The sequence below is a fragment of the Dama dama genome, chromosome 17 (genome assembly GCF_033118175.1).
Source record: "Dama dama isolate Ldn47 chromosome 17, ASM3311817v1, whole genome shotgun sequence".
NCBI classification, from domain to species: Eukaryota; Metazoa; Chordata; class Mammalia; order Artiodactyla; family Cervidae; genus Dama; species Dama dama.
This window is the reverse complement of record NC_083697.1, coordinates 28744171-28759453: the sequence shown is the minus strand read 5'-3', so window position 1 is coordinate 28759453 and position 15283 is coordinate 28744171. Positions and strand designations below refer to the sequence as shown.

Here is a 15283-nt window from a genome sequence, read left to right as displayed (position 1 = left end):
CCAGCGTGCTGGCTGCCTCTGAGGCGGCAAGTGGTCTTCCTCAGTCTTTACTCCCCAAAGCCCGCACCTGGTATTTTTAAAGACAGGCTGCTTGTCACGAGCTGTATTTATCTTGAAAAGCCTATCCGCTAAAGATCTAGGTCAGCAGAGTTCTGAACATAAAAGCGTATGCCTAATCAGATCAGAGTGAGATGAGAGAAACTCAGAATTCACAAAGCGTGTTGCCCATTAGAACTCACACCAGAATCCTTCCCATCTGAGTTTCTGAAGCCAGGATACATGCCATGGTTTGCCTGAACTTCAGTAAGTAACTGCTGAACCTGAGAAGAAAAGGGGATTCTTCTGAGGATTTTCATCAGTGTAAACAGAATAGACTTAAAGCCTTCCTCAGAACTCTGCTGACCCAAGAGCTGAAGGTGAAAGCGGTTACCAGGTCCTTGGGCCCAGGGACGGGGGAGCCACAGGAGGAGGTGGGCAGCACACAGCTCCAGCCCAACTAACTAAACTCCCGAGGGGCAGGTGCTGCTCAGGGCCCGTGTGAGGCTGAGCTGAGAGCCATGTGACCCTGGCAGAGACCACATGGCACTCTACCTTGAGCGCCTGGTTTTCCCAGAAGCCTCACCACAGAACGCCAAAATAAGCCACTCGGTGACCCCGTGGGGTCCTCACCCAGGTCAGCCAGAAACCACTGCAGAGAATGCAGAAAAGCCCCCATAGCTATGGGAGTTTCTTTTTCCTTTAACTTTTATTGGGGGTATAGCTGATATACAGTGTTGTTAGTTTCAGCAAACTGAATCTGTTACACGTATGCCCACTCTTTTTTAGATTCTTTCCCCACATGGGTCATTACAAAGTATTGACTACGTTTCCCTGTCCTTACAGCAGGTTCCTATTAGTTGTCTGTTTTCTTTTCTTTTATCCTAAGACTTTTTTGGCCCCTCAGTTAAAAGGTGGATGGTGCCAAGAGGCTATCCTCAAGCCTTGTGAGCATTTGTGCACCTCAGTGTGAGCAAGCTCAAAAAACTCATTCTCATGAGCCTTTTTGCCAGGGGGCACAGCTTCACAGCGTGGCCTGGGTTCAGTCCTTGCCCTAACTCTCAGGGAAACGTCATTTACTGTCGACTCTGACCAGCACGTGGCTGCCTGGGTGGCCTGGACCACCTTTGTCCCTCAGAAGGGCTGTGGCCTGGCTCTCTGTGAGGCTGGGTGGGGTCTTGCTATGTGGCTCAGACAGCGCTTGTGGGGCACAGCCTCCTGGGCCCAGAGCCCCCGAGGGCAGCCACGTCTGCAGGCCAGGAACCGACTTCGCTTCCCACTCCACCTGAGGGGTACGAGCCCCTCCTGAGGAGGACGGGCTGAGTTCCTTACCACAAAGCAGCAGATTTCTCTGGTGGTCCCTGTAACATCCCCGCATTTTTCTTCCCAACAGGTATTTGACATATTAAATGGGAAACCCTATGAGCCAGAGTTTACATCTGATGATTTGCTGGCACAAGGTAAGCTGTGGGAGAACCAGGTGCCCCGAGCCAGTGTCACCTCCATCCTGACCCTGAAAGGGGCTGAGGGGGAGCCGGCGTTACCCAGACTCTGCTGCGAAAGGCGGGGGCTTCTCTCAGGAGCAGGGGGGTCCTGCCACGGAGAAGGTCCAGCTGTGATCTACCACAGCGTGGGCTGTTCTTACTCACCTCGGTGGCTGCTGACTCTCTGGTGCAAGAGCGCGACTGCTTCCCCAGGGTGGGAGGCAGAGCCGTGTGGCAGTGACCAGTCCCTCTGGAGAGTCTCTGATCAGTTAGGATGGTCATGTTTCTTCTTTATCTCCTTTAGGAGACATGAAACAGCTGACTGAAGATGCAAAGCTGCAGCTCTACAAGTTGCTAGAAATTCCTGATCCAGACAAAAACTGGGCTACTCTGGCACAGAAATTAGGTCTGGGGATACTGAACAACGCCTTCCGGCTAAGTCCCGCACCTTCCAAAACCCTCATGGACAACTACGAGGTAATGTGTCACCTTACGTTGTCATTGTAGTTCAGTTGCTAAGTCATGTCCAACTCTTTGCGACCCCCCTTGGCTGTGTTTATCTGACTGTGTTAACATTACTGGCCAGAGCACAGTCCCTCCCCTCCCCCTTAACTCTGAGCAGCGAAAGCTTAAGTCACTCCCCATGTCCTGGGAGGGTGACCCAGGCCAGGAGGAAGCCCACCTTGGTTGTATTCAGATACTTTGAGGTGTGCTGCAGAAATGCTACTTTGAGGGTCAGGATGGTCACAGAATGCCGATCTCCTGAACGGGAGACTGTGCTCCACATTCGTGCCCTCCTCTACGCCAGCACAGGCCTTGGTCTCATGTGAGCACATCCCAGAAGCAGCTGTGAGGTCACTCCCAGCAGAGCCGTTACCTGGTGATGCTTTTAATTTCTAAAATAAATGCCAAAAAACCATGGGGCGAAGTTCCTTTCTATTGAAAATTCCATCATTGCTCATCTCTCAGTGGTCTTCAGAGCTTCAGGACGCCTGTGCAGGTTTCACTATAGAGCTTCACTGCCTCGGCAGTCTCTCTGCTCACTATGAAGTGCTTCTCTGTGACTTCCTGAGTGATCTCTGAGCTGAAACAGGAAACCTGATTCAAAGACGATGTTGAGGCTCCCTGCTTTTTTTGAGAGGCTCTCCACCAGACCTTCCATGCCCCCTGGCCGTCTCGGTGGAGGAGGCAGCCTGGCAGGGGGACGGGGTGTGGTGTCGAGTTTACAGCCTGCTTATTTCCTGCACAGGCTGGAACACAGAAGCACACTCTTCCTTCATTTCTCAGGTCTCCGGGGGCACCATAAAGGAGCTGGTGGAGGCCCTGAGACAGATGGGCTACACCGAGGCCATTGACGTGATCCAGGCAGCCTTCTGCAGCACAGACACCAGCCCGGCCAAGACCACCTCTCAAACCCATTTGCTGCCGTTCGCCCCCACCTCCAAAAGGCCACAGATAGGTATGGAAAAACAGACAAAAAGCAGCTGAGACATGCCTCCAGTCTCCGGGGCTGTGGCCTGTTCTCCCCACCGTCACTCCTGAACACACGGTCCCTGCATCCGTGTCCCTCTCAGACCCCTGGTACTGTTATCCTCCCCTCCCGCCGCTACTGCTCAGGGAGGGGCTGTCCCCAGCACAGGCACCTTGACACACGCGTTACTGAGGTCCGCAACAGACAGCAAAAGCAACACGATCCGGGTGGTGAAGGTAAGCCCGATTGCTCTCACTGCTTAAATTTATGAGAGGGGTGAGCAGACCAATGTCTGTGGAACCAGGACTAAGTGCCTGACTGTGGGCTGATGTCCCGACGTTCCCATCAGCTGCTCAGCCTCCTCCCTGCAGGGGTCCTCTCATTCCTGCTGCCTCTCCCCGCCAGCCTCCACAACGCTGACCTGTCACCCCACCTAGACACGTAAGCACGAGTCCTCCATCTCCCAAAACCTCCGTCTCAGCTTCTCCTCCGAAACCGCCAGCGCCCCTTCCTCTCACCCAATGTCCTCGCCTCATTGCGCTGAGAACATAGAAAGAGCTGGAACCCTCATTCTGCACCAGCAAACCCCCCAGCCCACCTCTCACTGGTCGAGACGCTCCTCTGATTCTCTCCTCTCACGGGTCAGCCTTTTCTCCCTTCCCGACTGGATCCCCCGGCAAGCAGAGTGTGGTTCCCCTCATCTTTTCAAAATAACAGAAAACAAACATTCCCTTGATCCCCCACCCCCTTTAGCTGCAGCCTAACTTCTCTGATTCAGCCAAGCCTCCTAGAAGCCTGTAGCTATTCCTCACCCCTCATGACGTCCTTCCTTGACCCTGTGTGGTCAGCCCCTGCGCCAGGACTCCTCTCACCACGAGGCCCAGTGTCCGCTCAGATCTGCTCATCACCCTCCTCAGCTGCCCCCGGGGCACAGGTGACCCGCACCTCCTGCTTCAGGCCCCCTTCCCCTGGACTTCTCCACGGCACGCCCACCCCCACCTGGTCTCAGCCTCCAGAGCCCCCTCCTCACGGCACAGGACTGGGACCCCCTCACGCCCAGACTCAGCACTGCCACGGCGCTTGTGAGCAAGGCAGTGCTCCAGGAGGTCACGACGCCATGAACCCTCCCTGGTCCCAGCACCTCACAGCATTCCCTCCAGCCTCCTCCTCTCTCTGACCACCACCCTCGACGCCCACCCCCATTTCTTACCTCCATTCCTGCGGCAGCTCCCAGTTGGTCTCCCAGTTTCCAGTCTGTCACTCTGTCACCACCTTCAGTCCATTCTCTACACACAGGGAGCGTGATTCTCTTTAAAAATGACGTTCCTCTGGTTGTATGCCCTCCGGTTCATGCATCCCTTCAGCCCATCTCCCCTGAGTGCATCCTGCCTGCCCAGCACTGTTGCAGGCGAAGGCGGCAGGGGCTTGTCTGTTCTCTTTCCTACATGGCGTTCACACGCCCCCTCCCACCCCCTGCCCTATGTTCCTTCTGCTCCCCCAGCTCGCTACACTGATCCAGGCCCAGGGCCTGGGAGCCTTCTCTTCCCCTTCCCCGCACAGGACCTTGCTTGGCGGGCTCCTTCTTGCCATCCATTTCAACACCAGTGTCTTCTTGTCGGGGTGGCCGTCCTAGGGAAGTGAGGACAGGTGTTACACACACTTTCAAAGAGAACAGGGTACCCCCAGAAAACCACCCTCATCTCCTGTCTCATGACCTGATGCTCCTTCCACACTAAGAAGTAGGTAAATACTTCTATTTTAAAAAGCAACAAGCCCTCATTTTACAGTTATTTTTAAAATACCTCACAGTTCCTAGCACATAACAGAAACCCATAAAGACTGATGGGTTGAATAAATCCATCAGTAACCATAGCCATCTCACTGCCATGAAGGTCTTACTGTTTCAGCATTGGAATTTAACATACAAGAAAGAGCTCTCTGACTCGGGTATGGTAGACTTCTGTTTCCCTCTCTCCCTACGGGAAATCATTCACACTCTTCAGCTCCCTAGAGACACTTCTCAAAGGAAAATCAGACCTAACTGCCTAGTAGAAATGCATTTTCACTTTTTTTTTTTTTGCTACCAAAATGTTCTTGAGGCAGTATATGGTGTTGAATAGCACGTGTAGCCCAAAGAGCTCATTTTTAGTTCCTACTTCTGTCACCAATTTATTTTGCTTACATTCAGCAATTTCCTCTGCTATACAATAGGGAGTGGGTGGAAAAATACGCCTGATTTCTAAGAAAAAAAGTACACTTTGAGTCAAGAGAATTCAGAAAGGATTCTGACAAACACAAGGCTAGACTGTAAGAAAGAGAGGCGAAAACACTTGGCTAAGTCTGGTGTTTTCTGTCCCCACCCCGCTGTGTGGGCTCCGGGGATGAGCGGAGGCCGCCGGCAGACGCAGCCCGCGAGCCTGCCTGACGCACAGGAGCCCCGCCGGGTGGGGGCACCCTGCAGCCAGGCCTGGCCATGTCGGGGTGCAGCCCCGTGACCCGTGCTTTCTCTCCGCAGACGAGCCCCGGGACGACAGCATCTGTGACAGTGGTGTAGAGACCTCCTTCCGCAAACTCAGCTTCACGGAGTCTCTGACCAGCGGCACCTCCTTGCTAACTCTTAACAAAGTGCCCCATGACTACGGGCAGGAAGGACCTATAGAAGGCAAAATTTAGCCCGCTGGCAGTTTCCGACACCGAGGACACCAAAGCTCGGAAGCTCCACCGTGTCGCCCGGAGGAAGGAGCTGCACTCAAGGGTGCTCCGAGGAACACAGGCCCGCCTGGCTCACTCTGGGTGTAGTTCCAGGCCTTTTAAACGTGGATTTCTTCTTTGGTTCTGAGATGAATTTTAGTTGACGATAGTATCCACAGTCACAGCCTGCGGCTGGGCTGGTGCCCCGCTGGGAGCGCGGTAGCTTGTTGAGCTTTACCAGCTGCTTTCTGTCGTCATTGCTGCTGCCCCTCTGCTGCTTGCCCGCTCTCATTACAAGTTGTCACACCCCCACCTGGCCTTCCTTCTGGCTGTCCACAGCACAGCTGTGCACTCAGATCAAGGATTATGGAAAGGGATGTTTTAAAATGAGACTGACTTTGTATGATTTTCAAAGACTCATTTCCCTGAGTCTTTGAGAACTTCCCTGGGGGCTCAGTGGTTAGTATCTGGAGCTTCCACTGCAGGGGGCACGGGTTCCATCCCTTCTTGGGGAACTATTGATAAGATTCTACAAACCAGGTGGCAAGAAAAAGGAAAAAAAAAAGCTCAATGCTTTTTCTAATGTGATTTGAGGAAGGAACATGTACATGTCAATATTTAAACATGATTACAATCAATGCTGAAAATGGTATTTCCTCCCTTTTCTGCATTTTGCTATTGTAAATATGTTTTTTTAGATCAAATACTTTTAAAGGAAAAAATGTTGGATTTATAAATGCTATTTTTTATTTTACTTTTATAATAAAAGGAAAAGCAAATTAATGACCTCATCTTGTTTGATCTCTATAAATACTTTTCTAAGATGATTCTTTATAATCACAGGATCACTCCACAGCCTGGTTTTCAGATTCACAGCTCGCTCTAGAATCAAGTTTTTGATCCAGAAATGAACAACAACAACAGAAATTATCAAAAGTGTTTCAACTGGAGATGAAAGCTTTCAGTCTGTCAAATCCTTGCTAGGCTCGTTTTATGTAGGCCATATCACCTCATCTTCCTCCACCTCAGGCGCTGTTCTTCAGGCCTCTGTGTGTTCCCCATGCCTCTTGTGATGAAGCACTGAGACATTAGCACAACAGAGCCTCTGCGACAGGAAGCCTTCCAGCACGAATTTACCTTGTACCTTCTGGCTCTCAGATCTGCTGGACGACCTGCTGCAGCTTCTGTGGCCCTTGCTGTCTCACCGTGCACTTTTATGCCATGGAGATGCGTCTTTTCTTCAGCCTCGTGAACCAACCTCTGCTGGCTCCAGACTTCTCTTCTGCAGCCTGCCGCACCTCTCTCGTCTTTACAAAATTGAAGAGAGTTAGGGCCTCGCCCTGGAACAGACTCTGGCTGAAGGGAATGTTGTGGCTGATTTGCTCGTCTATCCAGACCACTACAACTTTCTCCACATCCTTAATAAGGTTCTTTTCACTCTCTTATCATTTGGGTGTTCGCTGGAGTAGCACTTTTCATTTTCCTTCAAGACCCTTCCCTTTGCATTCACAATTTGGCTAGCTGGTGCGAAAGGCCTACCTTTCGGACTACCTTGGCTTTTGATGTGCCTTCCTAAGTTTGATCATTTCTAGCTTTTGATTTAAAGGGAGAGGCGTAACTTTTCACTTAAACACTTACAGGCCACTAAAGGGTTCTGAATGGGCCTGATTTCAATATTGTTGTGTCCCAGGGAATAGAGAGGCCCTAGAAGAGGGAGAGAGACAGGGAATGGCCGTTGGGCGGAACAGTCGGCGCACACACACCATTTATCAAAGTTGACCAACTTGTATGGCTCGCATGCAAAGCAGCAGGCCCAAGTTTGATCCCTGGGTGGGGAAGATCCCCTGGAGAAAGGAATGGCAACCCACTCCAGTATTCTTCCCATGGGCTATAGTGCATGGGGTTGCAAAGAGTCAGACACAACTGAGCGACTAACCAGCACCACCACCACCGACCTGTAAGGACGTGGTTTGTGACACTTCAAAACAATTACAGCAGTAACATGAAAGATCACTGATTACAGATTACCATACCAAATGTAATAATAATGAAAAAGTTCACAATATTTCAAGAATGACCAAACTGTGACAGAGACATGAAGTGAACAAATACTGTTGTAAAAATGGCACTTGATAGACTTGCTCAACACAGGGCTGCCACAAGCCTTCAGTTTGTTAAAAAAAAAAAAAAAAATGCAATATAAGCAAAGCACAGTAAAGTGCAATCAAATGAGGTATGCCTATATTCCAGTTTTTTAAAGTTATATTTCTAAAATAAAAATAGCTCTGAGTCTCCTTAACTCTCCCAACAGCAAGCATATGCCTCCACTCCTCGCCCAGTTCCATGCCCCTGTGACAAACAGTTCTTTTCCAGGTGGCCATGACAAGGTCACCAGTTTTACCGTATCATGCTAACACTCCTGAGAGGCGAGGCCTTTGTTCTGAGGGGCGAGGCCAATGTTGCTTCCCTGCACATCTAGCCAGTCCTGTGACAAGAGCAGAAGTGATGGTGAGTGACTCCTGAGGTTAGGTAAGAAAATGCAATTCAACTTCTGCCCAGTCCCTCGGGTAGGGCTTGTCCTGTTGGAAGCCAGTTAGCATACATGCTCTGAGGGAGCCAAGTGGCCATGTGGAGACACCATCTGCAGGTGTTCAACCAACAGAAATGGCAGACATGTGCTGGAGTGAAGCTCTGAGAGGATCCCAGCCGTCAATCAACTCTGAATATTCACTGGAAGGACCGATGCTGAAGCTGAAGTTCCAATACTTGGGCCACCTAATGCGAAGAGCCGACGACTCATTGGAAAAGACCCTGACGCCAGGAAAGACTGAGGGCAGGAGGAGAAGGGGGTGACAGAGGATGAGAAGGCTGGATGGCATCACCAACTCAGTGGACAAGAGTTTGAGCAAAGGACAGCGAAGCCTGGCATGCTGCAGTCCATCGGGTCACAAAGAGTCAAACTTTGTTGATTCAAACAACTGAGCAACCGCAGCAGCAGCCAGAGTCACACCTATGGGGCCTTCACTCTGCCTCAGCCGATGCTGCCCCGGAAGAGTCCAGCCCTGGTGGCAGATTTACAAATAAACGAAGCAACAAGCTGATGTTTTAAGCCTTAGGTGTGAGCTGCTTGTTACTGTCCCAACAATTCCCATACCAGGAGGTCATGTTAAAGAGAAGCTGACTCCAGGAGGAACAACAAAGAAACACACGCCGGAAGTGAAAATAGCATTTCCCTTCTTTAAGAAGAAGCCCTATTTCGCTTCTGTTCCTTTCTCTTCTCCCAAATCACAGTGGTGTCCTGAGTGTGCGTGTGTGCTCAGACAAAAGGCCACCAATGCTGTCTGTGCCTCTGAGGAAGGAGTGTCTCATTCCGGCCCGGCAGATGGGGGTAAACAGCAGAAGGAATGCAGGAGACAGGTGGGAGCTACAATGGGCCTGAAATAAACCTTCCCAAAAGCCTGTCTCTCGGCAGGAAGCCATTCAAAAATAGCTTCCTTAGAGGCTTCGTCATCTTCTGAGTCTTCTACACTCTGCAAGCACAACCCAGATTTTTTCAGGATCTGCAGTCTTTGTCTTTTGGCAGCAGGAAGCCAGGCTGCTGCCCGTTCACCCGCCCGAGTCCCCTGTGGTAGCTGGATGTGGTGAAGTTATTCCTGGACCACCATGGAACACAGCCCCCACAAACCCACCCTCTGCATCTTAGCCAGAATAAAGAGACAAAGGAGACAGGCAGATCTGAGCATCTGTGACGTGTCGGCCCCTTTGCTGTAATGAATTCTAATCATAATTCTCAAGCCATCCCTATGGGTTCATATTTAACCCCAATTTTACAATGAGGAAACAGATAATCTGAATATGAACTACTCACCCCAAATTCAAATCCAGGTATATCTAATTCCACAGGTTATTCTTTAGCCATGTCTGAGTCTGAAGTCCTTTGAAGTTCTATATTTAAAAAAGAAAGAAAAAAGTACTTACAAATCCATACAAAAACAATGGAATCACAACGTCATACCCCAGCCAACATGCAAAATGAACCCAGAGTACCACTAAAAAGATATGTTGATTAAATGTTCACATGATTTTATTCTCCTCATAATAATAGGCTAAACTGCTTAAATATGAATTATTCATTGATGTGAGGTCCCTGGGCTGCATATCTTTCTCATGTTGTGAGTTTTGGGGGAACTTTCTTTCTGAACTGTGCTTCCCCAGGTAATGGATTTAGGGAGGCATGGAGTCAAAAGATGATGTAACTAAAATTCTTTTATTTTCTCAAGGCTAGACAATATCTTAAAGATCACCTAAGTAAATTATCCAAATCGCCATCTTTTTAAAATCCCTACAATGTGATAGCACCTCCTTCCTATAATCCTGGCTGCAGCTGCCTTTCAACACCAATTCCCAAGGCTACGCGTTCCAGACCATTGGTTTTCTAGGTTCACCTGTTAGCACTGGGGCTGGGGGAGACACTGAGGAAGAGCTCATCTTAACCCAGAAGAAACATCCCCATCTCCTTCCTAAGCCCCAGCCCCTGCATCCCACCCCCCATCACCACCTGGGCCCCAGCATCAGAAGGCACGTTACCGTTGCCACTGGTGGGGATGTACATGCTGGGGATGTACATATGTTCATGGACCGCTGGGCAAGTCAGCCCAATGCCAACGCAGCCCTTGACTGTCTTCTCCTTCCCAGTTTTGTTCTGGGAAGGTCAAAGCCACCACTTGGCCCTGACTGTTTTCCTGCCTTGCCAAAAGCACATCTTGAATGATGATCCACACAGCAAACGTGCTGGGGGCCATTGTGGTTCTGAAAGGCAAAGAGACTCCAGGTTTAAAACTTCAAGGAAGAATGTGTGGTACATCTGAAACTAATACAACATTGTAAATCAACTATACTCCAATAAAAATTAACAAAGAAAGGAAATGTGGGCAGGAAGCCACACACGCCCACACGTCCACCCCCCTTCAACAGAAGCAGCTGTGCTGGACCAGGGAAGACCCGCCCTTGCTCCCTCCATCACCAGATTTCTTCAAATCATGCTATAACGTGCAGTTTCAGTCCTCATCACTCTCTGCTACTGTGCCGTTTAAAAGCTCATCTGACTTCGCCCCCATCAACCAGCTACTCTGGGGGCTTTGTGCCAAGTTTCCATAGATCCATAGCCATTCAAGTACAGTGAAAAATCATTGAGATGCCACCAGTTTGCCAAGGTAGCAACAACGAAGGGAAATGAAATAGACTGAAAAACAGCAGAAAGGGTCACTCTGCAGGTCTGACCCTGGAGATCAGCCTCTTGGATGCCCAGCCTCTGAGCCCTGGAGTCGAAGGAGCTTCAACAAAGCTGCCCTGTTCTTTCCTCCTGCGATCCCTCCCTCCTCCCTGCTTTATCTCTCTATCCATCCTTCTTTCGGTCTCTCTCCCTCCCTCCCTCCCTCCTCTCTCTCTTTCAGCAAAGCCTCCAGCATTCCAGGGCACGGACAGCCGGTTCTGTGAAGCCTGGACAGGGGACGGGGTGAGGGCAGAGGGCCACAGGCCCTTCCTTAGTCTGCCCTCCCTGCCTTCCTCTGGGGATGCCTCCAGGAAACCAGTGTCCTGACCCAGGGTCCCCCTCCAGCAGCCACCAGCCTCATTTCCTGTGCACAAGAGGCCTCTGCTGGAAGAAACAGAACTTTGCATGATCACCCAACAGTTGGCACGCCTCCTGCTACTCAACTTTTTTGCGTCAATAAAACTGGAAAGAGGCTTACCAAAAGAAGGAAATTTAGAAACTTCTTCGGCTTACTGCCTGAGTATTTCTCCTCCAGCTCGGGTCACAGAAGTCTGATGATTACTTTCCCTTGGTAGAGAAGACTTAAACTGTTCTTTTTCTTTTGTCCCCAAGGCCTGATCATTCCAGCCACAACCAACCCTATTCTTTGAGGAATAATTGTCTGAAGCCAGCATTTATGACTCACCCATCCTAGGCATTGTACATCCTTTATGTTTTGTAATCATCACAACTCTATAAAACAGTAACTACTGCTAACCTCATCTTAAAGATGAGGAGACTGAGGTTTAGAAGTTAAGTGATCTGTCCAAGTTCAGTACATGTTAGAGCCAAACTCGCATACTGCAGGTTTAACTTCAGAGCAAGAGCCCATACTGCCCTGTCCATAGGCCCACCTACGCCTCACCCCCAAGCCCGCCTTTGTCCACAAGAATGCTTTTGATGATAAAATCAGAACACGTGACTACAAGTGGATTCAACAAACAGGGGCTTTGTTTTTTTAAAAAAAATATCATAGTAAGATCAGAGATCTACATTTTACATGGAATATTGTCTTTTTTAATTTAGTAATTCAACTTTGTGAAAAACATTGCTTGGGCCTGCAAAAGCATCTGCTGGCCATGTACAGCTTGGGCATGGCCCAAACCACTCTTTCTACAATTGTACCTGCAAGATAACCAGGCGGGGTGATGAGCTGACAGTTCTGAGGAGGAATCAAGGTATTCACATCGCTTCTCTTCCAGGTGCCACTGCTGCCCCCTCACTCCCTTGGGCTGCCCGCCTCAATGATGCTGTTCCCAATGCCTGAGCAGATGCCCATTTTGCCCACCTCCGTAGGCTTTCTTTCATGACTAAAACACAGAGGCAATGATAATGATAAAAACATTTGTTGACTAGCTGTTGTGTACTCTCAGTATCTATGCATCATCTCATTTAGCCCTCACAATTAATCCAAGTAGTATGATTATTATTACCCCACGTGTACAGAAAGACCCAGTAACTTATATGCAATGTCAAACAGTGCCCAGTAGATCTGGAACTCAAACATACGTATGTGTAATTTCAGAGCCCATAACCTTTAACTGTTGCAGCAACTAGGATGCTTTTGATTAAAACTTAGAATACCTGACTACAACTAGATTAAACAAATAGGCCTTATTCTTTTTAATAAGACCAGAGTGAGATGATTACAAGGCTAGTTCAACAGCTCAGACATTCCCCCTGTGTCAACCGTATTCATTCGGACTTCCCTGGTAGCCCAGAGGTTGAGAGTCCACCTATCAATGTGAGAGACAGGGGTCAGTCCCTGGGCCTGGAGGATTCGACATGCTGCAAGGTCACTAAGCCCATGCACCACAACTACTGTAGCCCATATACCCTAGAGCCCATGCTCTGCAACAAGAGAAGCCACCATAATGAGAAGCCCACACACCACACCTAGAGAATAGCCCCTGCTTGCCGCAATTAGAGAAAGCCCGGGCACAGCAACAAACACCCAGTGCAGCCAGCAATAAATAAATAAAAATTTTAAAAATATTATTTCCTCAAGGACACAAAAAGGTTGCAGAAGCTCCAAGTATCAGGTCCTCACCCAGCAGCTTCTCAGTCTCAGCAACAGCAGAGGGTTCCTGCACAGATCTCTTTCTTATCAGCCAGGAAACCTTGCTCGCCCCAACCCCCACCAAGCCCCACACTAAGTATCACTTTATGCTTCATTTGCCAGAATTAAGTCACGTGCCTAACCCTAGGTGAATCACTGGCAAAGGAGAATAGGATTAGTATAACCAATTATGATTCAGTCCCTGGGGCTGGACATGTAGCCACCTCTATTAGTAGGGAAGAGGACATAGCTATAGAATGCCCTGCCAATAATGTCTGCTCCAACTACAGGGAACATGTGAACTGTCTCCCAAGGATCCAGTAAATTTTACAAAAGCCCTAACAAGTAGCCATAACAGAATAAGAACAAGAGGGTTGTTCCCACATACATTGCGAGACAGGAATGAGTAGCAGCTTTCAACCAGACATTTCCAGGATCCCGACATCCCATTTCCCCAGATCTCCAGGCCACTTCGGTGGTGTTGTCATCCTTTGTACTCACTCACTGCATACACAGCACAACACGGCACAAGCTGGGGCTCAATAATCCTCTGCAAATACCAAAACCCGACCTAAGGAATTCAGCTGCATCACTGTTGCAAACTTTTTTTTTCCCCATGGCAGGATTCAGTAACCCAGGTCTAAAGAAAAAGAGGAGAGACAGTTATAAAACACGATACAGTGAGGTGATGCCCTTATTTCTGCAAAGCCTGTTCCCTGTTTGGCCCCTATTCAAGGGCTCAGAGATGTCATGACAGGCAAGCTCCCTTCGGCTTATTGATCACAAACTTAAGAGACCAGCCTAATGGACCACCTAGTCCTGTGATTTTTTTTCCTCCTTGTGCATTAATTACAGTGAGAATCTTGTAAGACTCCTTTCTCAACTGACATTTTTTCATTTTTCTTAAATTTCCTTTTTCAAAAAATTTTATTTATTTAATTGGAGGATAATTACTTTACAATATTCTGATGGTTTGTGCCACATGCCAATACGAATCGGCCATAGGCAGACATGCCCCCTCCCTCCAGAACCCCCCCTCCCTCCCTCCCCCCCCCCCCACCCCATCCCTTCAAGTTGTCACAAAGCACTAGCTTTGGGTGCCCTGCGTCATACATCAAAATCTCACAGGCTTTCTGTTTTTCATATGGTAATATATAAGTTTCAATGCTATTATCACAAACTTTCAAAAAACTTTCCTTAAGTGTTGAACAAGATGGCCTTATCCAACATGCTCCCTCATCAGAGTCATGTTAACCTTAATGGAATTGTCACCAGCTGAAATGACCTTATCTATTTACTTGCTTCTCGTCTGTCTCCCCCTCCAAGGCCAGTCCATGACAGCACAGACTTTCCAGCTTTTTTCATTGCAGTATCCCTGAGGACGAGGTCAATGCCTGCTCAGTGTTTCTTAATAAGGGCTTGGTAAATGAATGAACTGGTGGAGGGCACGGCAACCCACTCCAGGATTCTTGCCTGGAGAATCCCCAAGGACAGAGGAGCCTGGTGGGTGGATACATTCTTAAGTTAAACAGTCTTTATAGTCAGAATATAAATGTGTCTTAACAGTGGTTTGGTCTGTGACTTTAATAGTTTTGTACCACATCACTCTTGTATCTTCCAATAAGTCAATTAGAAAACAGGCTATCTTTTCTTCACTTGAAAATGTTACAAAATGCCATTTCTGCCTAACACATTTAAATTTATGCTCTTACTGAAATGATAAGACTGCGTGCACAGTCAAGGCAGACTCGGGAATATTTTGAAATGCATTGAATTTCCCACACAAACAATGCTGACTTGTTTCTCTCCCTAAATCTTACCAAGTTGGAGGATAAGTTTCAAATCTGAGAGCCAGAGATAGTCTCAGAGAATATTCTTCTGTCTCAAGTCTGTGTCACACTTTAGGAATGCTTGGGAAATATATCTATTTCTCCTGAAGGCCAGTACACTTTCATTCCAATAGAGAACAAAATCTTCCCATTTTCCAAAGTCAAGTAAGAGGAAAAAAAAGAGAAGAGTTACAGTGAGTGTGATTGAGAAAATTACCATTTTTATTGTTTTCTTCACTCTAAAATGGGAAGATGGAATCCCATGAGCTGACCGCTCTCCACCTTGCTCCCTGGAATGTGCTCTGTAACCACACAGCAGAAGGACCTAAGCCTGGTCTTCCCATTCCATTAACACTTGCAAAACCACTAACAGAAGAGCCTTCTCAGACATCCAAAGCCCAG

At 48.6% G+C, this 15283-nt stretch overlaps 1 protein-coding gene and 1 long non-coding RNA gene across 4 annotated transcripts in view; one reads left to right on the top strand and one right to left on the bottom strand.

The window, feature by feature from the left end:
- The window catches only part of NFKB1 (nuclear factor kappa B subunit 1), a 122069-nt gene extending 115604 nt beyond the window's left edge, over window positions 1-6465 (top strand). For all 3 annotated transcript variants that reach the window (XM_061164321.1, XM_061164320.1, XM_061164322.1), the window contains 4 exons: window positions 1430-1496; window positions 1825-1997; window positions 2808-2979; window positions 5507-6465. In XM_061164321.1, coding sequence (XP_061020304.1) covers window positions 1430-1496; window positions 1825-1997; window positions 2808-2979; window positions 5507-5664 — 570 coding nt within the window. In that variant the 3' untranslated portion in view covers window positions 5665-6465. The remainder of the gene's footprint in view (window positions 1-1429; window positions 1497-1824; window positions 1998-2807; window positions 2980-5506) is intronic.
- LOC133071682 (uncharacterized) lies at window positions 75-13685 on the bottom strand. The gene is made up of 10 exons (XR_009696494.1): window positions 13441-13685; window positions 12119-12303; window positions 10270-10491; window positions 9551-9627; window positions 4555-4620; window positions 4202-4277; window positions 3590-3692; window positions 2203-2604; window positions 1686-1818; window positions 75-320 (listed from the first exon to the last, which is right to left on the bottom strand). It is a non-coding gene; the product is annotated as an uncharacterized LOC133071682 (long non-coding RNA).
- Between the last annotated feature and the right edge of the window lie 1598 nt (window positions 13686-15283).